Source organism: Anomalospiza imberbis, chromosome 1 (genome assembly GCF_031753505.1).
Source record: "Anomalospiza imberbis isolate Cuckoo-Finch-1a 21T00152 chromosome 1, ASM3175350v1, whole genome shotgun sequence".
Lineage (NCBI taxonomy): Eukaryota > Metazoa > Chordata > Aves > Passeriformes > Viduidae > Anomalospiza > Anomalospiza imberbis.
Window position 1 is genome coordinate 107,375,120 of NC_089681.1, and position 24,335 is coordinate 107,399,454.

At 32.9% G+C, this 24,335-nt stretch overlaps 1 protein-coding gene across 1 annotated transcript in view; it reads right to left on the reverse strand.

The window, feature by feature from the left end:
- Positions 1-24,335, reverse strand: part of ULK4 (unc-51 like kinase 4) — a 207,277-nt gene that overhangs the window by 163,741 nt on the left and 19,201 nt on the right. The window contains exons 14-18 of the mRNA XM_068186673.1: positions 23,110-23,156; positions 22,210-22,288; positions 10,573-10,680; positions 6,236-6,319; positions 650-811 (exon numbers count right to left, since the gene is read on the reverse strand). Coding sequence (XP_068042774.1) covers positions 650-811; positions 6,236-6,319; positions 10,573-10,680; positions 22,210-22,288; positions 23,110-23,156 — 480 coding nt within the window. The remainder of the gene's footprint in view (positions 1-649; positions 812-6,235; positions 6,320-10,572; positions 10,681-22,209; positions 22,289-23,109; positions 23,157-24,335) is intronic.

Consider the following 24,335-nt stretch of genomic DNA (forward strand, 5'->3'; position numbering starts at 1 on the left):
CAATGCCTCACCATCCTCACAATAAAGAATTTTCCCCCAATATCTAATCTAAATCTATTTTCTTTTGGTTTGAATCCATCCCCCCATATCCAGTCACTACATGTTCTTGTAAAAAGTCCAAGAGATATGGTTAAACTCACAGTCCTGCTAAGTATTTTCTACCTCATAAATCCTTTTGTTTCAAACCTTCTGCCTGCGTGGTATTTGCCTTGTTATCATTCTATATTCCCTTAAAAATTCCAGGCAAAGACTAGGCCCTAACAATTTTATAAAAAGAAATTTGATTCATTCAACTAAGTCTTCTAAACAAGTCTTTGATAAAGAGAATAAACAATTCTCATTTGAAACATCATCGAAAAAGATAAATTTCAGTTTTGCAAACTGAAACTTTCCAAATAGATTATTTGGAAAGTTAAACTTTTTAAACATAACTCATTATTACCAGCATAAGGAAATATATGTTCTGGAAAATGATGAATCACAAGAACTATTCATAACCACTGAACTGTAATAAATGCATTTTTCAATTTCAGAAATTTTTCAAATACATTTTAATATAGTCTGAAATATAAAAACCACAGACATACAGCAAACATGCTCATGTATATTTCAGTTCCAGTTAGGAAGGCTTTTCAATGAAATTCCTTACCGAAATTGGAGTTATCTTCAAAGAATCTCCTGTAGAATGTGTGAAAAGGTACCACAAGACAGGTCCAATTTCTCCTGTAATAAATCCTTGTGCATGGCATGAACGAGTAGTACAAACATTTTCAATTATCTTTGCTGCTATATGGTTCACTACCCGCTCTTCCTATAGGAAGGAGAAGGAGGAAAGCACATTTGCAAATGTTTCTAATTTCTTTGTAAATTACTGCCTATGTCCACATTTTATTCAATGTATATTGTCTTGGTGTGGTTTCTTAATTCTTTTTGATAATTGCAAAAGTAAGTATTCAAGAAACCTCACCTGATGACAAAGTTACATTGACAGATCCTACGTCCCCAACTTTCTCTTCTATTGCAAAGACAATTTAATACAAAACCTTTCATCTACAAATAATCACCCCAAATTAAATGTAGTCATTACAAATGAAAAGCTTTTGCTATGTTAGAGGTGTTCCATGATCAGTGCTTTATAAATGAACAAATTTGTGTCAACACTCATCATTAGAACATGCCCTGAATAGACAGATATGAAATATTCAGTTACATTACGAAAAACAATTTACATTAAACCCTCTTTGTCTTTATCCTAGGATTTGTTGACTTTTCTGAATAAAGACTTCTTGCAAATTAAGTTGTTCCATAACTCCCTTCTAAGCAGACAATCTTGACCAATGCGTAAGATAAATTATTAAGTCCCATTGATTACAAAAAGTCCTAAATTTCCATAAGAGATTCTGAATCCTTCATATTTCTAGTACTAACCAAATAATTTTCACTTAAAATCAGAGTCTTTAACAGAACTGGAAGATACATCTCTGGTGTTATTTTGGCTGTGCATTGCCTCACCTCATCTCAGTCTTGAACTACAAAAAAAGTGAAGCCTTTCAACATCTTTAATAGCATCTTGAATTCAGCAAGAATTAATTTTAACATAATTTTTATAATTCAAATTGTCCTTATAGTCTGGCTTCACAAATAATTCATCACAATATCTAATTTATTTCTTTCTTAAACTGATTTCTATTTTAGCCTACTAAGCTTAGGATTTCTGAAAATTATCTTTACAATAGAGCCACCAACAACTGTGAACGATAATGAAACCATTCAGACAGTACTACAAAAGCCTTGCAGAAGGGGAGAACTTATACTTCATTAAGTATACGTTTTATATATATATATATATTCAATATCAACTTTTCCTTCTACAGAAGGAAAAGTAGATATTGAATATCCACTCCCTTACATATGAAGTGATTATTAAGATTGCCAATTGGGACTCTACTCCTAATTTAAGCAGGCATAAACACTTAATAAATGAACTATAATCCCATTAATTAATCACAATCAAAGCAATATATAGTGGATTACTAATGTTCACAGATTTCCAGATGCAATTACAGCTTTTCTTTGCAAAATCTGGTCCTGAAGATGTGCTTTATTTCCTTTCAGCCACTGATGGGATGAGTTATGCCTTGTTCCAGATTGTCCTGCTACTTTGACTAGAAAATGGTCAGGCATCATCACTGTGCTCTAAAAGCTCAATGATGCTGCCACCTGCGACCCTCCATTTCAGCTCCTCTGGTATCTGTTCCTGAGCACTATCTAAGCAACAAGACTTGTACCATGTTCTGCTTAATTAGCTGACTGCAAGGGAAGTCTGATCGAAACTAATATTTGGCCTCTTAACTAAAGTAGTCATCCAGTGATGTTACCAGGACATAAGCTATTTTAGTGAACAGAAATGGATCTTCAAGATATGATTAAAGCAGTTTCATATATCAGTAAGCCTCTGTTCACATCATGAACTGAATGAAATCTAAAACTATGAATAGAACTGTAAAAAAGAAGAAGCACGTACTTTATTTTCAATAGGTTCAGATTTCAACTAGTTTTATAAAGCACACTTAGAGCTCCTAATTTTCAGTCATGTTGAACACTTGCAGATATATCTGTTTCCAGTGAACTCAGAGATGCTAAATGAAAAAGAGCCCTGAATGAAAATGCAAATGCCAGAAGGACAAAAAGTTGCAAATTACTGAAAGAAAACTCCTTTTAATCAAGTCTTTACATTTTAATTGGGGGGAGGGGGGTGAGAATCAACATCATAAAAAAATCTACTTCCTTGTTTTTGAAATAACTGAATCTACTGGATATTTTTACTGACTGTTATAAATTTAACAGTGCAGCAAACATTTTGGAAGCACTGAAGTTACAGTCTCTATGCTAACTTGTGGCAAGCACATTTCTCTCTCTCTCAGGATTTTTATAAAGGTGCACAGAGAGAAGTGAAAGAGAAAACAATTTCTATTTCTGCTCCTTGTTTTTCTCTCGTGGAATGTGTTTGGAGAATTGTTTACCTAGAGCGAATGCCTGGTTGGATCACGGTGGATTGTTTGGGCCTGATGGCCAATTGGATCCACCTGTGTCTGGACTCGAGAACAGGGTCACAAGTTGTGAGTTAGTTAGATATCATAGTTAGACAGAGTAGCATGTAGTTTTTAGTATCCTCTTTTATATAGTATATTAATGTATCATAGCATAATTACAATAAAGAAATCATTCAGCCTTCTGAAATAAGTCAGATATCATCATTCTTCCCATTGGGTTTGCCGACATCTACAACACTAACTAAAATACTACCAAAAATAGCATAACTTCATTTTATTAGAAGTTAGGATAAAATATTTTATGATCCTTTTAAAGTAGGTTTACTGATGGAACTAAGTTGCGAGCAGCTGTTGACCCCATTGAAGAGAGAGAGGCCCTGCAGAGAGACCTCAACAAATTAAGAGGTCGGGGCAATCACCAACCATATGAAGTTTAAGGGTAAGTCCCAGATTCTGCACCTGGGCTGGGACGACCCTGGATGTACGGACAGGGTTTTTTGAACAAATTAAGCAGTTTTGAACAAATGAAGCAAAATACATAAAAGGAAAATGGTTTTCACATTACTAATAGGTACTCAATATTAAATAGGAATATCCATTCTGAAACAGAAAGTATCTTCCATGACTGGCTAACATAGGAACTCTAACAGCTAGACACTTTTGCGGGAGAAATCAGGACCTTCCTATCTTAGAGATTGCACACAAACATTTAGAAGTTGGACTTAAACAAATACAGATGCCTGGAACAGGCATTTTGTTTCACTGTTGGAAACAGATTAGCTGTTGAAAAAGATTAGCAAATAAACATTGGAATGTTTACTATATCCATTCTGACAGACCACAACATTATACCAAGATTAAACATGTCAAATCAAGCCTATCATCTACTTATTTATGAGTTTACCAATTCCCTTATTTTGACACATAATTGAAAGCAACTGTTCTTTGTCTGAGTTGAAAATCAGCTTCTATCTCAAGTTAAAAACACTGAAATGCAGGAAATCTGAACTTGTGTTCCCCTACAGATAAAAGACTTTCCCAATCTTCTTCTATCACCCTAAAACTCTTTTCACTGACACATACACTTTTTTTGTCACTGTTAGATTTTCAGGCACAGAAGATATGTGGAAATGACACTACCTGAATTTTCTGAACATTTTGTTCCTTTATAGGCAAATAAAAGGGACACACATATATTTCAAACTTCTTCCTGTTCTACTGTTCTGTTTTAGAGGGCAATTCTGCTTTGATAATGACAAATCTTATAAAACTTCAGAAGTCCAAGAACACTTCAGAGTAGTTCATAACAAAACTCAAGAACAGTGAACTTAGCTTACAAAACTCAAAACTATATATACCATAGTACTGAATGACATGAACTAGATTTATTTTCTTGAATTTTTATTAAATACATCAAATAAAGCTTCTTAATTGGAAATTATAACTAGAAGTGAGTATTTATAATGCACTGAGGTAGTTCAGACATTATTACTAAATGTTAGTTTGCCATTTTTGTACATACTGAGACAATATGCCCATAAACACTTCAGAAAACATCCTGATGTAAAATTTACTTAACTCACAACTGGGCTTAGAACAATTACAATTAATTTATTATGTAATTAAGTATTTTTTAAAATTATTAATATAAGAATGAAAAGCTTATGTACTTGTAATAAAGAAAAGCCGGTGGCAAACGTTTTCAGAGCTGCATAGCCACAGGACAAGAGGCAATGGCCAGGAGTGAAAACTCCAATCATAAACAAGTAAAAACTTTTTTCTGTGAAGGAGGTGCAGGCACTGCTGACAGAGATTGCGGGACCATAGCTATTAGAGACATTCAAGACTTAAATAGACATGTTCCTTAGCAACCTGATCTATCAACAGGAGATTGGATTAGATGACTTCCAGAGGCCCATTCCATCCTCAAGTCTTGTATAGTTTTACAGCTTCAAACAGGTTTTAAAAATATTTATCTCTTCATTAAAAACCAGCATCCTCACAAACAGAAAGTATAGAAGTGCACAGATGTAGTTGGCTAGCCTACACATAATTTTAAACTTATGCTTAATTAAATTTAATTTGAACCATTGCATGGCAAATGTACTTTTATTTTGTGTCATTTTTTCAAGAAAAAAATGTATCAAGATAAGTTATTAAGAAAATTTTGACATGTTTCAGGACTAAGAAATTATTTTATTTTATAGGAATAAATTAGTGTCTTATGGATGTCTTAATTTAGTTTCTGCACACTGTATATTCAGAAACAGCAGGTCTTCCATTACAAAATTTATAATTAAATAGCATCTCACTGCTGTGCCTCAGAGTGACATCTTACTCTAATTATGAGCTGGAAATCATCCACAATACAAACTCAGTTCTGTGTTCTTGGTCACGTGAAGGTTTGAAGATATTAAAATGCATCTAGGCTCTTCCTTTATTAGTCACAATCTGTAGGCAATAAAGAGCTCAAAAAGGAAGAAAAAAAGGTATTTCCTCTTGCTTTCCAAATTCTAGCAACCTCTGACATGTTTTCTGCCTTGAGCTTTGCCTTGGGCAAAAATAAAGTGGTCTCATGCAAACAGTGAATGTAAACCCTCCACTCAATTCTTTTTCATTTTTGGAATGGAACTATATGCATATTTTTCTTCCCTTCTTCTAGCACAGCTAAGCCATCACCAAAACCAATGAAGAACATAGTAAAGCATATGTATGAGAATAAACCTAATTACTACATTTTTGCCTGAAAAGAATACTGACAATTCAGTAGGATAACAATGCAGCTTTTAAAAACTGTGTATCATCCACTTCAAGAAAGAAACTTAAATCATGCTCAAAGATTTACAAAGATATATGAAAATTAAATTGCAAGAGGACAGCACAAACTGTCAGAACATTTCTCAAAAGATGCCTACATCATTAATAAATTTCACATTTATTAACAGTAATTTATATTTACTGTCCCATTTCCCCCAGCACAAGCAGCAATACATAAATGCCGAATGTACAGAGAACAACACTGCATTAATCTCCTTCTTAGGTCATGGTCTTATGATTATTTAAATTCAAGAGCAATGCTTGGTTGACAAGGTACTGCAATGCTGCAGGCTACAATCCTCACACAATGCCTAAAGGGTTATTACTGTGGAGAAATTCTACTGAGGACCATGAAAGAGCCTTACCCCTTCCCGAAGACACCTCATTAGCACAGTGTAAGCAGCTGAGGGAACAGCCCAGCATTCCCTGGGGTACTCCCCTTTTTCCTCCTGAAATGAAGCCAATGGCACAACTGATTAAATCAAAAAATCACAACAATCTCAGTCACATAAAAAATGGGTAACATGTTCTTAATAAGGTTCGTATTATACACATTTCAGATTAACATATGCAATCAAATATAGTAAATTTCAGGACATTGTTACTATTTCATGTGCAACACAGAGATTGATATTTTATTAGCTTATTTAAGTAGTCTCCAAAATCCATAACAGTGTTTTTCCTAATATTTCTGCATTTCATCAATTCATTCTAATTCACACAGACAAAAAAAAAGTGTCTTTTCTTTCATTCCTCTCAACCATTTTGAGTACTTCGGAGAGATAACTGACTATCAAGAGTAGAAATGCTTGTCTTTAAAATCAAAATTATTCTTTTTTGGTAGGTAAAAAGAAAAAAAGTCAACTTTCTTTTGAAAAAAATTCTCAGTCATACAAAGAGATACCATGTGTTTAAGAAAATTTACTGTATGGTATAGCCTTCAGTATATATGAACACTGCTTCAAGATCTTACTGTATATTTCCTTGAAATCACCCTGTTAGGCTAATTCACTACTAGTTGAAGAAGGGCTTAATTCTTCCATTACAAGCGAACTTCACATCCCTCTGTCCCTGCAATAGCCTATTGTAAAATTTTAAATTTAAAAGAGGACAATTGCATATCACTGAGATTTAACTGCAACAACTTCCATATGCAGGCTAGTAACACAGAGCTATTAGAAAGAGGAAAAAATACAGAAAAATACAGCCTCTTTTGGGAAAGAAAGTGAGAAATAGTAGGCATTAGATGGTGTGAAGATGACGGGCCATGAAATAATGAGAAACAATAGGCAAAGGATGACAAACAGTAATTTCTTCAGAAATTACACAATTCTTGAACTCTATTAATTATATTAACAAATTATTTTTAGCATTCTAATTAACTGGTTTTAATAAAAGGGATAGGATAGGCAAAGTAGGGGTTAATGATGCAGAAATAAATTATACTTTCTAAATTTGCTGATTTCTACGTGGCTTACAGTGCAATTCAACATATATGATATGAGCATTTCAGGCCTTTAATTAAAGCATGGCACATTAGCAGGGAAGACTATTACTGAATTGTCTAGTAAAATTAATTTTCCTTTTTTATTGAAAACAAAACTTTATTTGCCACATATAGCCATAGAGAAAATGAGTCTGTTAAATATCCCATTTGTAAGCTTTTTTTCTGCTAGGTTTGTATTAGGATATAGGGGATATAATAGGATATATGGGAAAATATAAACAGTAATAACAAGAGTGGCTGGACATCAAATCCACTTCATTCCATCTCCTACATCTTCTCTGAGTAAGAATGTGCTGACAAGTAATCACCATTTGCCTTCCAAGGCACTTTGTTTAAGAAAACACAGCCCAAGTTTCAAGAAAGTAAAGGCAGGTTACTTTCAAACAGGCAAAAGTGGAATCTTTTCTATCTGGAAGAGGTAGAACAAGACTAGGAGTCAAAACAGAGTTAAAATGATAATCTATGGTGGAACTGGCATGGGTCTGCTTCCCTTTGTATTCACCTAATTTAACCAGTAATTCTTTCAAGGTCTTTTGTAACCATACATATTAAAGGATATAAAGCAAAAAGCCTTAAGAAATTGTGCAATCCTAAAACATTAATAGTTCTTTCATTCTTCAAACTGATAAAAGACTTTCTGCAAGGTTTAATCTCTATTTAGAAATTTTAAAAGGCAAAATGAGTATGAACCTTAGTACTGTTCTTAATTACATAACATAACGTACAGCATTTGAAACTTAATAAACTTAAATATATCACCAAACACTGGGGAATCTTCCTACTTTTTGCTCATAGCCCATGTTGATTTTGATTCAACTTTAGGTTCTGCACCCTAATAACACAAACAACATAAAATTAATAAAAATATTACATAGAACCTCAAAGTTTTCCCCCAAGGCAATCCACTCAAGAGTATGAGAACATGCTCCCTGGAGTCTGCTCATGCTACTTGTGACATGCTCTTGGCTTCTGTTTGGAATAAAAATGCAGAGATGGAGTGTAAGATCTTACTTATGAGATCTCATAAGCAAGTACACACACAGTATCAGAATTTAGGATTGCGCAGGGCCGTTATGATTATCTGGACATTTCCCAGTATTTTCTAAGCAACTGAAGTGCAAACAATGATCTTGTATTTTACTTCATTAATCATCCTGCACCTAAACAGCTGAACTTGGACTATTTGATAATTTATGATTTAACAAATGTCCACATGAAAAAGAAATAATCTTTACCATTATTTCATATAAAAATTGTTGCTGGACCTAGAAACACTTCACAAAACCCCAGAGGGAATAAATGAATAAATAAAATCAGCCATGCCCTCAAAAACTTACAGCTTAAATGAAAATATTTAGCAGTTTGATAAAACAATCAAGCAGGCCAAAGAAAGCACAAAATGGATGGAAACAAAAAAAAACAAGTGTATAGTCCTTAATTAATTAGATGCAGTTATGATTTATTTTTCTTTATTAGTCAAGTCATAAGGCTTTGCTGTTTAAAGATATAAGTTGGGAATAAACTTTTTGGTTTCTTTTATTCTATTACCCCTGACTTGCTATATGATCTTGGCAAGGTCATTCAGCCCTACTGTTCAGCAGTTTAATAAGCAAAAAAATGCCTACAACACTACAGTATTCTGAAGTTAAATACATATAGAATAGAAAAATGAAAACTGATTTTCTTAAAAAAAACAGAATGGTTTATATTTCCAAGCATACAAATCACACTGATATTTTTGAAATTTTACCAAGACATAGTGTCTTGAGTTCATACGTGTCCAAATATTTGTTCCTACACTCTATTAATTTCTTAGCTATAACATAATGCAACCCATTAATATTTGTGTGTGTATGTATATATAACCAACCTTGAAATGTGACAGAGTTGCCACTTATATGCAAGTTGTAATGCTTCAAACATTGTGAAATTCATACACAGACTGAAAAATTTATCAGGTCACATTTTCAGATGGAAAAAATCCATTCAAATCATTCTGGTGTTATACAACCAGTGTTAACAGAATTGTTCAAGCTATCAGAGTTTAATCTCAAAATAAAATCAAGCCATGCAAAATAATGCTGCCAAATATAATTTTCAAGTTAGAGTTTTAAGTTCATTTGTTTGATGATAGCAGGTACAAATCTTTCCTCCTGAGGAAACCCAGCAAGTATTAAAACATATAAACTGTGATTGTGGGTGCATTTTTCAGAACATAATTTCACATTATAAGTTCTGTGAGTATGTATTTGCCAAATACTTTGGCAATTGTCCAACAAAAATAGGACAATGCTTGCTATTCTACAAAAACCAAGGCAACCACTACATCTTGTGGAACATGCAAAGGACCTAGAGGATAAAGAAAATAAAACCTGGAAATTCAGCAGAAAGACATAACTAAAGCCAAAGCAATGATTCATTTGCCACTTTTGCTCCATTACCAACTGCCTTGTTAAACTAACATGTCAGCATTCAGAGCTATTAGATGATGCAGATAATACAAAGGCTTCAGAGAAGCCAAGGTTAGACTTTTTCTGCTTGAAGACACTTGTTTCTGTTAAGTAAAAGAATATTTTATTCTTAGAATAAGGAAAAACAAATGTGATAATTTAAAGGATCTGTCAACTCCAATTCTTAATATTGACAGTATTTCTTTTCTACAAATAACCTCTGATTACTTTTAATGCAAATCTACTATTTCTAGACTGAAGGTTTAAATCAGTTTTAATCAGGAATAAACACAAGTCCATTTGAAATTAGTCAAGATAATTTCATTTCCTTTCCCACTGTGCTGGGAATCCAACCATGCTACAAATAAGATTTAATATGGACTAGACATATAGATACACTAATATATTAATTTATTGATATTATAGACTGTCATCATACATCCTATTTAATCAACATCTCTAGCTTAGATGTTTGAACACTTAGATCTGCCATTTGGAGGCCAGCAGTGTTCATGGTGGTTGATTAAATCCTTTTATGAAGTTAAAATTCTACACTTGGAAGCCTCAGAGGGAGTAAATTATTGGATTAGCATGTTTCTTAAAGTAGAATAAGTATTAGAGAAGGCAGGACAAAAAACTGTTGACTATACAAATGACTAAGTAATTTGATTTTTTGGTCTAGTTTTCCATGGGAAATTTTTGCACATTTGCCAAATTTGTAAGGATCGCTTTGTAAGGATCTTACCTTGCTGGCTATGAGGTAAAGCAGCTCCCCAAGTGCTGGTAGAAAGCATTGCTTCAATTTGCTGTTTCTGAAGTTCTCTCTGATTAGCTCGGTTAGAAGTGTAATTGCCTAAATTAAAAAAACAATCAATAAATCAACTCACTTATTTTGTCAAGCAAAACGTACTGCTAAAGGTAAAAAGCTTTATCTCAAATGCCATCCTACTGATGCACTCTTCACTTATGCTAAAGAGCCATTTGCAAGGGATTTAGTAAGCACTGAAGGAAAGAAAAAATAATTATTAGAAAACATTATATATGCAATATGGAGAAAAATGCAATAAGCAATTAGTCAAGGTGACAAGTTATCAGCTATCTGTTCTTTCATTTCCCTCAGGACAACAGAAATAGATCTGCCAGGAAAACAAATGCCTACTTGCAGTTCCTGTGTTTCTGTCAGAAGATCTGGGAGTTCTCACCATCAGGTTACAAAAAGAACAAACAACAAGAAACCTCTAACGATGTCCTTTGAGTAGATATCATATCAATGGATAAGAACTATTTAAGTTTTGTCTTCTGATCTCTAAATTTACAGGTGACTTACTCTGTAAGAACTGGACATACAATTTTAGTTTTTTGTATTTCATGAACTTCTGTATGCAAAGCATTTATACATATACACGTGTGTGCAGATAGATAGATAGATATGTTATTTATAAAGATGAGGTGGAAGGAAATTAGAAAATCTGATTCATCTTGTGCAAGTGACCTAGTAAGAAATCATTTTCCCATGCAAAAGTATTTGGCAGTAAAGCATTTTTTCTTCCTTGGAGCACCAAGGAGTTTTTATCCTCAACTTCCCTTGTTTTACTTCACCTTCTGACCTTAACAGCTTTATAACTCCCATCTTTGTACAGCAAAATCATATCAAAACTGGAAATGCAGTCTTCAAATCAAAGGAAAAAGATCTACTAAACAAACTTTGACCTTCTCCCCATTTTTTTAAGTAGTGCTCTGCTCATTAACTGTTTTTTACTGCTTTCAGAGCATTTTTATAGATTTTATTCAGGAACTTTAATTAGCCTGCCATTCCAGAGAGAGTTTTACTTTCGTATTTAAGAAACAAATGTATCAGTAGGTTTCAAAGATTCTAACATGTCATCTTGAGAAAGTAGTAGTCAAGTTGATTCAAGTGCAATTCTGCACAAAATGATGAACACATAACGACAGCATTTTCACCTTTTTTATACTTCCTTCATACAACTATACAAATTTACTCTTGCTTTGGTGATGAAATATACTTTGAGAACTACTTTGGAATTCCACTACTTTGCAGAATCAATACCATTAAAAATACCTTGTCATTGTGGTATTAACAGAGATTACACATACCCAGTTAACATCCCTCAACTTTGCCTCTTTAGACTGAGGGTGAACCCATCATGAGATAGTATTTAACTACACAAAATTGATGAACTGTATGATAACACAAGCTGCTGACAATATTTCCAGCTAGGGACTAGGTAGGGACATCAAATCATCATGACACCAAACTTACATTTGTTTGTTTGCAGGCAGAACTTGAAGAAAATACAAATAAAATTTGTACATCTGCTGTAGATGATCAAGGCAGTCTGCTCAAAATTATCAGTTTTAATGATTAATCTCAACCAGCAGAAAACTGGTATCAATAAAAAAAAACTGTATCAATACTAATATTGGTTTGCATCTGCAATATGGTTTTCTCAAAGCATGGTTAATATATTGGAAAATTTTGATGACGCATTATCTAAATATATTTATGTGTGCAGTCCTACAATTCTCTAAATCCTATATTCTATTAAATAAAACCATGAGTTAACTTTTGTGTGTGGTAAATTATATATTCACTTGTACTAAGTTGTGTTTGGCTGCCTTACCGCTCAATCGAAGTTTAACAAAACAGTCATTAACATTAAATATACTGGGTAGATTATCCATCTGATGTGTTTTGGGGTTTGTTTGTTTGTCATTAAAATTCAGAATTTAAGATTTAAAATGAATGAAGATTAAATCCAAGAGCAATATTTCATATTGGTGAACAGAAATTATTGTTTCTCACTCTCCTCCAAGATTCTAGGACAAGTTATTTTTTTTTCTGAAAAGACTCTAGTTATTATTTTTACTCTAAAGTAATAAGAAAAGGAAGTAATCATAATCCAATTCCTACTCTTCCCCCAAATATGACTGAAAAAAGAGGTAAAACTGAGTTAACAAAATTCAAATTAAAAAGTAATTTCCCTTCTTGTGCACTAAAAAAAAAATCGCCAAAAATCTAGTCAACACTGCAATAAATTCAATTTTTTATCTGAAATAAAAACTTCTTTAAACAAGATGTAAGATATGTCTGAAAAAATCTGAGCTATTAGTGATTGACTTGTGCTAAAATTGTTACATCTTTGTTAAAGAGAAACAGAAGTTGCATGAAATCCTATAGTTCTTATCTTCATATATTATAATGAATTTCTTCATTAAGAGTTAATTTTGGTAACTGCAAGAAGATCCACAAGAAGAATTGAGTACACTATGGCAGAAGACACTGAACATTAAATAGTCACCACACATTACAGATGACACTCATAATCTCTTATATACAAGACTCAGATAACGGCCTCATTTTCTCTAGAGAGCACACAGAGTACAGAATTGCCCTGTGATTTCCCTCCCTTCATGGAACACAATTTAAGAATCAAATAATTTACAAGTGCAGGAATTGGGGTTCACTGACTATGTCACATACTGAACTGGCAGAGTGTCTGTGCCAATAACCTATTTAAGATCTTGAGTCCTCTGCAATGGAAGCTATGGAACAGGAAGCTGTGATTCATTGTCTGTATTATAAGCACATTTATATGGAAACACAAATATTTTTATAAAATAAATTTAATGATATATAATGTAAAGTGTTCATAATTTCACAAACACATTTTAAATGACCTAAAACGAGGAAGACAAACTGTTTCCCGCTCTTGACAAGACACTTCTAATCTTGACAAGAGTGATTTACACAAGATTTGAAATATTCTTTCATCCTTTCATAAGGAAAAATATAAGACTTTGAAAAAAATATCTGCTTGGACACTTTGAATCAATATTAAAGGGCGGTATAAATTTTAAGTAAAGAAAGTACCAAAGTTTATGTGAGAGAATGCACAACAGAAAAATCAGATTTATTTTAACTACAGACAGACAAAGAGTCTCCTTCTTACCTAGAGTACATTCTTTTTCTTTTCAACTTGCCTACATTTTCCCTTTCATAGAAGTAAATAGTAATGAACTGCAAGACCTACACTGTCTATTAAAAGAATCTTAAATTTAATGAATTACCTACACCTTTTACCCTAGCTGTCAAATTGAGTAGACATAGTATGGTTATAAAATAAAAGAAAGAAGAAAATGTCATATCTGGACAGTCATTGCCTTAATTTACAACAATAGTGTGTGGAATTGATCTATTACCTGTGGCAGATTCTCAATCTATTTCAAGCTGTATCCAGAAGTTTCCCTGCAGTTTCAAGTGCCCAGAAGTGAAAATTACAGCATACTCAAAAAAGAAGGTGTTTCACACCTTAAGTAGTAGAGTGGCAATGTACAGATTTACAATATTACTACATCTTTGATCTATTAAAATGATTAAGGTTTAAGTCTGCAAGTATTAGTGGAAATTAAAATATCTCTGTAATTCTCTGTAATAATGCAAACCCTTACAGTGATAAAAGCTGTCTATATCTCAAGCATAATGTAAATTATATTTTAGTTCATTTTCTTGTGAGTACACCTACATCACATAATGTGGGCAAGTAATGGCAAAGCAATCTGACTTTCCTCAGAGAAAAGCACTCTCACTAGGCTGAGAAACTATCCCAAGGTTTTAGTGCCACTAACCAGAAAAGAATCTAGAGTAGAATTCGAGTACTCATCTTCAAAAGGATATATGAAAAAAAAAAAAACTACCAGCTTTCTCTGAACTCAAACTGGGTCATGACGTAAGGAGGACTGAAGAGAAATCTGACTACCAGACTATAGATGTGGTATTAATGCTGTCCAGAATGTAGGGAGAAACACAACAACAAAAACAACAACATATTGCAACTCCTCTAGAACTGCTGTAGGGAAAAATATAAGATGGAGGTGTAATGTTTTTCCAGGTGGATACAATGCAAAATTGACTCATTATGAAAACTCTTATCTTTACAATTTTTCTGTAACTGCTGGAGAAAGAGGTCTTAGTAGATGAGCAGTCAAACCAGACATCATGAACTCAAAAGGAGATTCAACTTGCTTTGGCATCAATTCAAGGTCCCAAAGGGATAAAATCAGAAACAAATAGAAGCAATTAACTTCTAAATCGGGTATGTTTACTAACAAATCAAAAATGGATGTAAAAGTACTTTTAACAAGCTTTGGAGTTTTGTTGGGTTTTATTTTTAAGGAAAAAAACCATTATTACTTCTCCCAATCTGTCACGACAGTCATATGATCACATGAGCTCAGTAGCAGATACTCATGAATACATCTGATTTCTACCCTAGCCATTATGTTTGAAGCTTTTTAATCACAGGAAGGACCAGGTGAAAATATTTGCCTCTAACAGCAAAGAGATTCTGTTTTCATTTTTGTCAGAGGCAAGCAAAGAAAAAGATTGCTTAGGAGCCCAAAAAGCAAAGATTTCTGCCTTCAAAAATTGAGTCAGTGGCAACCAACTGAAGGTTTACATTTAAAAATGCAAACTGAAACTGGGAATCAGTCTCCACAGAATAAGGAATATCCAGGAATATCCAAGGAAGTGGTATTTTTCTTTATTTTTTTCTCTTCTCTTCCTTGTTGTTACGATTTGAAGTTACTCTAAGTCATCTTTTTCCAAGCAGTAGGCCTTTTATCCATTTTTTAGAGCCATGTTGATGACACTCCAACACCAATGCCCATTGATAAAATATACATGTAGAATATTTTAGATTGATTATTTCTACATATATCTCATATGTATGCTTGATTATTTCTACAATATCTCATATTTTTGAAAAAAATTATAGGGGATTTTCCACAAATTTTCATTGAAATTAGTTCCCTTTGACTACTACAAGTTACTTCATTCTGCTCAGTGAAGATGTAAACTGGACAAAACAACAGTTCTTCCCTAAAGAATTCTTCTTTAAATGTGCTTCATACTAAAATATAACTTTTTCCCCCCCAGAAGATAGCTAGGTCTCGTACTTAGAAGAAAAGCTAGGATTAAAACTAATATACAGGTGATCTTGCCTGACACTGAGCTTGCTTTGAGTATCTTTTAGTGCAGTAATCAGAAGACAGCAGGAAATTAGGCTTTTCAGCTACCATCAGTGTGCAATTTCTATCACAAAAACATGCTGTAGCCTAATAGTGTCAGTCAAGCAAGTACTTTAGAGGAAAAGGCTGGATTATTTTCTTCGGTTCCAAGCCTATGACATGATCAATTCACTAGTGCAAGACAAATGGAGGTGGAAGAAGGGTTCTCTTTCAGGTTAATTCTTTAAGGTATGCACTTAGTTGTAAGAGGTGAACTGTTCAGTGTGCAAATTGTACAACAACTTACATAGACACAAAGTTCCTTGGTGCAAAAGAAAATTAAAGCACCAAAAATGTATTAAAACCAAATTCTCAGCTATGTCAAAATCTAATAAAAAAACCAAAAAACTTACAGCATGCCACAAAGAATTGCAATATTATATGATGTGACTTTGCAAACATCACATAAACAATATCAGAATAATGTCAGGAAATATTTAAGGCCTTACACAGATATGTGTCTTCCAAAGCTAATGGAAAAAATAATTTGTTTCATGTCAAGAAGCTTAGGCACAAAATTTTTTCCATGTGGTCTCCCTTGCTCATGGACAGAATGACAGCTGCACATTTCTTTTTCTGTTCATATTTGATGCTTCTGCTAACACTGTAGCAATGTAAGAAAAGCAAATATTTCATGTCTTCCACAGAAAAAAAATATGTTCCTGCTAAGTTATTTTAACTACAGAAACTCTATTCCAAGTAGTTCACCCAGACTTTCACACCCCAAACGTATCTCCAGTGTATATGACAAATATGACATATATACATTCCACTTCCAGAGACATAAATATTTATCTGCTGAAGGAAAGGGTCCTAGAAGCCCAGATCATCATCCCAAAAATAACAGAATTGTAGAAAAAACTAAAAACTACACAGCAATTTTACTATCATAAGAACTAAAATGAAGATAAATACAAACATATCTACTGGCAGCACCACTGATATAATTTTAATGGAAAAATGTACTACTTCACCCGTCAAAGAAAACAGAGTAAGTTTAATGGACTATGAAAACAGTGTCAGCTAAATATCTTTTAGAATGGTAGAGTCTTTACTTCAGACAGGCAATTAATTCAAGAAAATTGAAGAAAGGGATTTAATCCTGCAATCATTAATGTACATTTTCTCCTTCCTAGGTGAAAATTTCCTTGTTTTCTACTACTAGCCTGCTTTGGACTTCAAACATAAAGCAAGCCCAATTAATTGGATTGATAAAAATAATTTTTTGAGAGAGGAAAAAGAAGGATCTTCAGTTATGATAAAAGGTCTTAATATTTTCTCCAATAATCCAGAATTGCCATGCTTGATATATTCACTGTTAATTTAATTATATTTCCATTTTCTGTTTATTAATTATTAAGAACTTTTCTCAAACACACCATGAGTTTCTGTTAATTTACCTGAGAAATGTCAATTTTTCATTTGTTTTCCTGCCACGTGCCCCAGGCAAGTATGCAAGTTATAATTCAATGAACCAGACTGTTGAAAATAAAGTGAATAAATTTATTATAGAGGTTGAAAGTTTACTAGAAATCACTCAAAAAACTTAAATGGAACCCCTCTCACTGTTACCAAAGTATTAAGTGACAATCCTCATTATGTCAGAAAGGTAACTGTAAGGTTTTAAGCAAGTTACAAAATATGTAACATATGAACATGTGTAAATACTCACACACACACTCTCCTACAGATTCTAACTTCTCACTACAGATTTTTTTAATTCAGGTGGGTTTTGTTCTGTGTTAGTTTTTTTCCATGTAAGACATATCAGATCAAAACAAGGAAAGTGCCCTAGGAGAAAACAAGGATACACTAAAATTATAATAATTTTTGAGAAGACTTATAAAGTAATTTTACAATAAAACAACATTAAAACTAAATAGGTGTGGAATAAATGGCCTAATCAAACCTTTTTTTTTTTTTTTGAAATCACTACAATATGAGCAGACATGACAGGCCTAGAAACAGGAGTTATCAGAGAGGTAAGCTAGGAAATTGACTTAAAATTGGCATTCTGCAAGAATTTGAATGACAACAAACTGTAGACCCTGAGCAATGTAGACACAATGAGCTCGCTAGGGTATATATTAGAGTTACAGGTCATAAAACTACACCTGTAATAATACAGCTGCTTTCCAGCTGTGGAAAACAATCACTAAATTGTACTTTAATAAAAAGACAGAAATTAAAAGGCTCAATTTATATGGAGTTTCAGTTTGGATGAAAACAGAAATCTGGATATTTCATCACTCTGACAAAGGAATCAAAGCTCAGTATTAGGGAGATATTTTGATATGCTGTCATCCTTCATGGGCTATGTAATTTATTAATTTATCCATGGAATACATTCAGCCAAAGGCTTTGCAAAGAAGCTTGCAATGTGAAGGCTGCACCAGGTTCTCTGAACCCTTTAAATACTCAGTAGAGCAGTGGTTCGAGGTCTGTTAAAAAACAGGCCTAACTGCCTAGGCCATAGGGTGAGATTGATATTCCCATTTAGCAAATTTGAGAAAAGTAAGGAAAAGGACTAGATTTTGCCACCAAAAAGGCCAGACAGAGAAAAACTCCAGGGTGGTGTCCTTCCAGACAGAGAAGGCCACTGCTCCTTGATATGCAGGCAAACTGTTAAGTTGTTGTATCATCTCTTAGTAAAATAATAGACTGAGTCTGAAATGTCACATCCAAGTGGCTGCATCTTAGGTGGCAGAGGGCCCAGTATATTCACAGAAAGAAAAGGACAATAGCTTCTGTTAATAAATACACCAAATTAGATATACATCGAAACAAGCCTTCCTAACTATGGAAGAATTTTTTCCTGTAAGATGAAGAACAGAATCCTGGAAAGAAAGGGTTTTTTTCACTGAATTTTAATAACCAGTTTCAAACTAAATACAAAAATAAAACTTTAAAGTTTAGGTGTTTTCCTAAGGTAAGGAGCAATAAACAGGAGGAAATTATGTTTCAGATTTATAAAGAGCAATTCCATGGGGGAAAAAATTATATTAAGACAGGAAAAAAACATACGACCTATTACAATCTTTTATTGCAGCTGCACAATAGAAGAAATTGCACATAAAATGTCTTCATCTGCAGTTTTACAAAAGATCAATTCCCCTATTGTATTCTAAGATCAATGTCATTTTTTCTAACCAATGCAATATACTTCTTAAATATACTTAACCGGAAATAGATCAACAGCAATTGAATTTACAGATATAAATATTCATTTATTCTAATTTTTTCTAATATGACCTACATACTCAAATACATCAGCAGAATAAAGATAGTACACAGTTCCACGCTTCTCTAGTCTGTAAAACAGTAGTTTACTTACATTTTATTTTGTGTTTTAGTGACATCTGGTGGTTACATTCAAAGGAAACTGCTGTTCCCTGCTTGCTTGAAAAAAAAAAATTAAAAAACCCCAAAACATTAACTTTTCAAAAACAAACGAATTAAAGGCTTTGGGCATGCATTATGTAAAGTTTACTTTAGCCTGTAAAATGAGGTTGAGGCTTCTTTTTTTTCCTAAAGTTTTCCTGCCTCGCTAGGGATTAATGCTGCTACTATTTATAAAACCATTTTAACAACAACAACAACAAAAATGTAATGGTACAGATTCAACCTCAAGGATAGAGGAACTATCCTTAAATAAATGTCTAAGTGGGTAGAAGGCAGTAGGGGGTAGAAATAAAGAGTTAGCTTTTTAATATGTAAGGGCCAGCAGGGGCAACCTGCACAAGTCTCTACCAGGTCCTGTGCTACTTTCAAAGTACAAAAGAAATCACAAGTAAGTGATGACTGTATAATGAGGTAACAAAAAAAAACTGCAAAGGGGCCATGACTGAGTGTTAACAACTGGAAAGAAAACTTGATATAAATAGCAAGGCACACATATGGGGCAAAAACAATTCCAGAATCGCATTTACACAAGCTCTCAATTGACTTTTCACACTTGGGAACAAATTTAGGAGCTAAAGGAGATCACTTCTTTTTAACAGGTTAAAAAAATCAAACAGTTATCAAATCAAATTAGAAGGTGCTAGGAAGGGAAGAGGAAGGAAAAAATACAAAAATCTCTACCAAGAGACAGATGTCCTATATCTTCAGACTGCAAGACCTGGATCACAGAGTGTCATTTTAGATTATGTTGTTCAGCTCAAGACACTTGATTCTGACATTTCCTATATCACAACAGCCACCAATAAACTTTACCTGGAGCATCATATGGCTCATATGAGAGGATAAATTACAGCATTATATTTAATTCTGTATATAATGCTGATAGAAAGGTTTGCTTTGTGGAGGTGTTTTTTAAGCATCATAGAATATAAAATAGCTGACAGTTAACAAGAATGTTCAACTAACCCACAGATTCCTTTGAAGGGAGCAAAGGAGAACACGCCTCTAGATGAGAAATTCCAAAATTACTCCTTCCCATTTTTCCTATAAATGAACTATTGAGTTTTGTGTACTGCCTACAGTTATTTGATTTTATATTATATATGCAAAAATAAATTGGAACACATAAAAATATTAGAATTCAATGGTTTTTTCCTCATTCTAATTTTGTAAAAACTAAAATATTTTTTAGTTCAGAGATATTACTTTGAGAGAAAAAAAGATTGGAATTAATGTCTTTAAATAAAGCACAGTAGATGCATTTTTAACTCAGACCTGTTATTTTTTTTTAATTCCTTATTTTCTCAATGAATGTAAATAAAAACTAATTTTAATTAACATAAGAATGGGGCCAGAAAGTTAAAATGGAAGTTCATTTTCCATTCTAGTCCTTCAGCTTAAATATCACTGGTCTTGGACTTAACCTGGTTCCTGATGTATATGGATACTTCTAATAATGCTAAATTCCATTTGCGAATGACTCGTATGTTCAAATAAAAAAAGCACTGGAAATATTTTGAACAAAATAATATTACAGGTCAATGTATAACTAGTTCAATCTATTGCTTTTAAATACAAAAGCTGACTCAGATATGTGTTTTGTGATGGAAACTGGGAAGCTAGGGAAATATGTTTAGCTGTTGCTATATTTAGCTATTGCTAAACATATTATTGCTAAGAACCTGAACAAATACCTGAAGCTAAAAGCCATGTGGACATCTCAAAAATACTTTTGAGTATTTTAACTTTAAAAATTTAAATATCAGAAAAAAAATCTGCCACACAAAAGAGCATACTTAAATTGTGATATGGAATTCAATTGCTGTGAAATTGTCAGTATTGAAAGACTTTTACCAAACATCAGTGACTGTAACTATAAGGACTTTAGTCCCACTTTGGAACTTCACAAAACAAACAGCAAAAAATAGATAATAACAATAATGTTGGTTTGAGTTCAGCTTTCACTACAGAATGGCAATGTTAATGGCAACGTTAACAGCAACATAGCAAGATAATCACAATAATTTCTAATATGCATTAAGAATAAACCAGAGGTACCTAAACCAGCAAAAACTTCTATAGGTGCATTTCCAGAAGTGTCAGGTATTAACCACTAATTGTACTTTCCTACACCAGATCTGCACAGCACGCAGGCATATTTATAGCTTGTGTCTAGCAATTGGGTCTTACATTCAAACACCCACTAAATTGAAGTTCTGGCTCCACCTCATGAAGAAAATGATGTCACATTCACACTTAAAACAGACATTAAATAGCACATTCTGTCAAGATTTTGCAATCTGTGTGCGAGAAAAGGACAGTAAGACCACTTAATCTAATCAGTCTCCTGTCAACTACTGACCATGTAATATCAAACAAGAATTAAAAATGCTTTTCTTCTCCAAAGAAAATTACTTCCCCTTCATTACACACATTTTTCAAGAACAGTAAGAAACCTCAAATTAATAAACTATTTTTTGAAGAATTCTCAACAAATTTTCCCATCTCAATAAATTCTTTTTTGAAAAAACTCTCTAAGAATCAGTTGTACTATTTTATACTAATGACAATAACTATATTACAGGATAACCAAATGTGTCAACAGTTTCTTCTTCTACATGCACAAAAAGTATGATAGTGACTATTTGATTTTATGAAAAGGAGAAAAAAATGCTAATTTTATCATTCATGGCCACAGGTTAGTAAAGATCAGAATTACAACTACATGGAATAAGCTCATAAATGTATACATTTAATTAATTTATTATATTACACTTTACACATTTGAGTTAAAAATAAAGCAGGGGTCAAAACAAAAAATGCTGTGAAAACTTCTGACACAAATACTAAAAATTAAAAAAACTCCTTGCTGAGAAAAAAAAAGGAAAGTTACCTCAGAAACAGGTACATTCTCTTCAAGTTCAGATGTGTGTAATGCCAGTAAACCAATCACTCGAGCAATATTTGCACGTCTGTGTATCAAATAAATATTTTGTAGGTGCAGGAAATATATTTACAAAATACTACAAAAACAATTATATCTTGTTTATATTCTACACAGGTTGCTAAGGGCAGAAAATTTTGACATCCTATTTACAGCTCCGATTTTCTTCTTATTTCTGTTTTCTTGGTATCAATTTCAGTGTTTCAGCCCAATTCAGTAGTAAATATATGCATAAAGACATTTCTTTCCTCTGGCTCTGAAGTGTGAAGTTTCTTTAGTTTGTTAGGATTACTAATAGTCATGCTCATGTTCAGTTTTTATATAATACAGAAAACCCCTACAGATAACCCCTACAGACTTTTCAGGATAGCTGACAAAACAAAAATTAAATCTGTATCAGTAAATCAGTTTTCAATGTACCATTAAAAGAAAAAAATTGGAATAATAAAATCAACGTTTAGGAAAGAAACAGCAGAGGGCACTATCACATTGAACTATTCCTGACAGGTATTGAGAGGGGAAAAAAGAGTTACCGTTGTAGTTATTTTACTCTATTGTGGTATGGAGTTATTTTATTCAGTGATTTTAAGTAACTCTATTTGATACACTAAGTTCCATGTTATCTAGATAAAATCTTAAGAGATTTTCTATAATCTTTGGTCCTGTAGAATTAATATGTTAAGTCAATGCTGAAAAAATTCCATTTTATACCATCATACTCCCAGTCAGATACCACAGCAGTCTGACAGGCTAAAAAACTCCTCAAATAACCTGTTAACAAATATCTTTAATAAAATTCAGTGACAAGTCTGTATTTGAACATATTATTTTAAAATAGTTGTTACTTACATATCCCAGTTGGCAGCTACACGCAACTGCTGTATCAATACAGGAAACTAAAGAAGACAAATAAATAACAGTGAATTTCAATGATCTGAGGGTTCCAAATGATAAACAAAAAATCAAAATATCAGTAATTTCAAAAAAATGTTGGATAACATTTGCTATGAGAATTATCACAGACAAATACTGCAGATATTGCGCAAACACTGATTAAAGAAATAAAAATAAAAAAAGCCTGAATGGAAAAATACTAATATTTTTCTATATTTTTGCCTTAAACTAAACTACTAAACATATACCTGAATGTCAGATTTTTTTTCATTCTGAATAACATTATTTAGAGAAAAAAGGTCTGATTCTTTCACCTACAAGCACAGAGATCATCACATAGTATTATGAAACAAATATTATTTTGTGAGTCTGTATCAAAATCGTTGGCAAATACCAGAATAATGAATGTTAACATATATAATCAGCCATATAAGAACCAAACTGCATAATTACTAACTAATTTCTAAAATATTCTGTTAATTGGCTATTCAGCTACTGGATTATTGTTCCCCTTGCTCCAAATTCTCCAGTGATAATAGAATACACATTCCAGCAATTCTGTTTCTTGTTTTCACAGGAATGTTATGGCATAAGACCTACCACTGCTTCCAACCTAAATGCTCTTCATCCAGTTTTTTGGTAGTGCAATTTTGCCTTTAGTATCTTATATTCAACAATACAACATCTCAGCTTTTAACTTAGGTACCTTATTACAAATGTAGGAGAGCAAAGTAGTTTACTTCCTATTAAATAAAATGAAAAGTGCTCATCTAAGGATATCTTATGTAATATCTTTACATAAGGCGGAGGGGGCGGGGGGGGAAATAAGTCTGTTTCTCCTCTGCACATGCAAGACTTGAAGAAATATGTTAAATCACTACAGAGCATACTAGTAAAAGTGTTTGTCTAGTAGAAAATGTTTTTTGAAATGTGACACCCCAAAACAGATTCTTCAGAGAACATGGTCACTGTTTACTGAAAGTTTTACTGCTTGTTCTTTAGAAAGCTTTCTTGCTATTCTTTACAGACATATGATCAAATAAAATTAATTTAATAATTCATACATGAACTCTTTACAGTATCTTCTGCCACTTAATGATTTACAAAGACTAACTTTTCTTCATAAATTATTTTACACTCTTCATAAGAGTTAGATTTTACCCCAAAATTTTTTTAATACA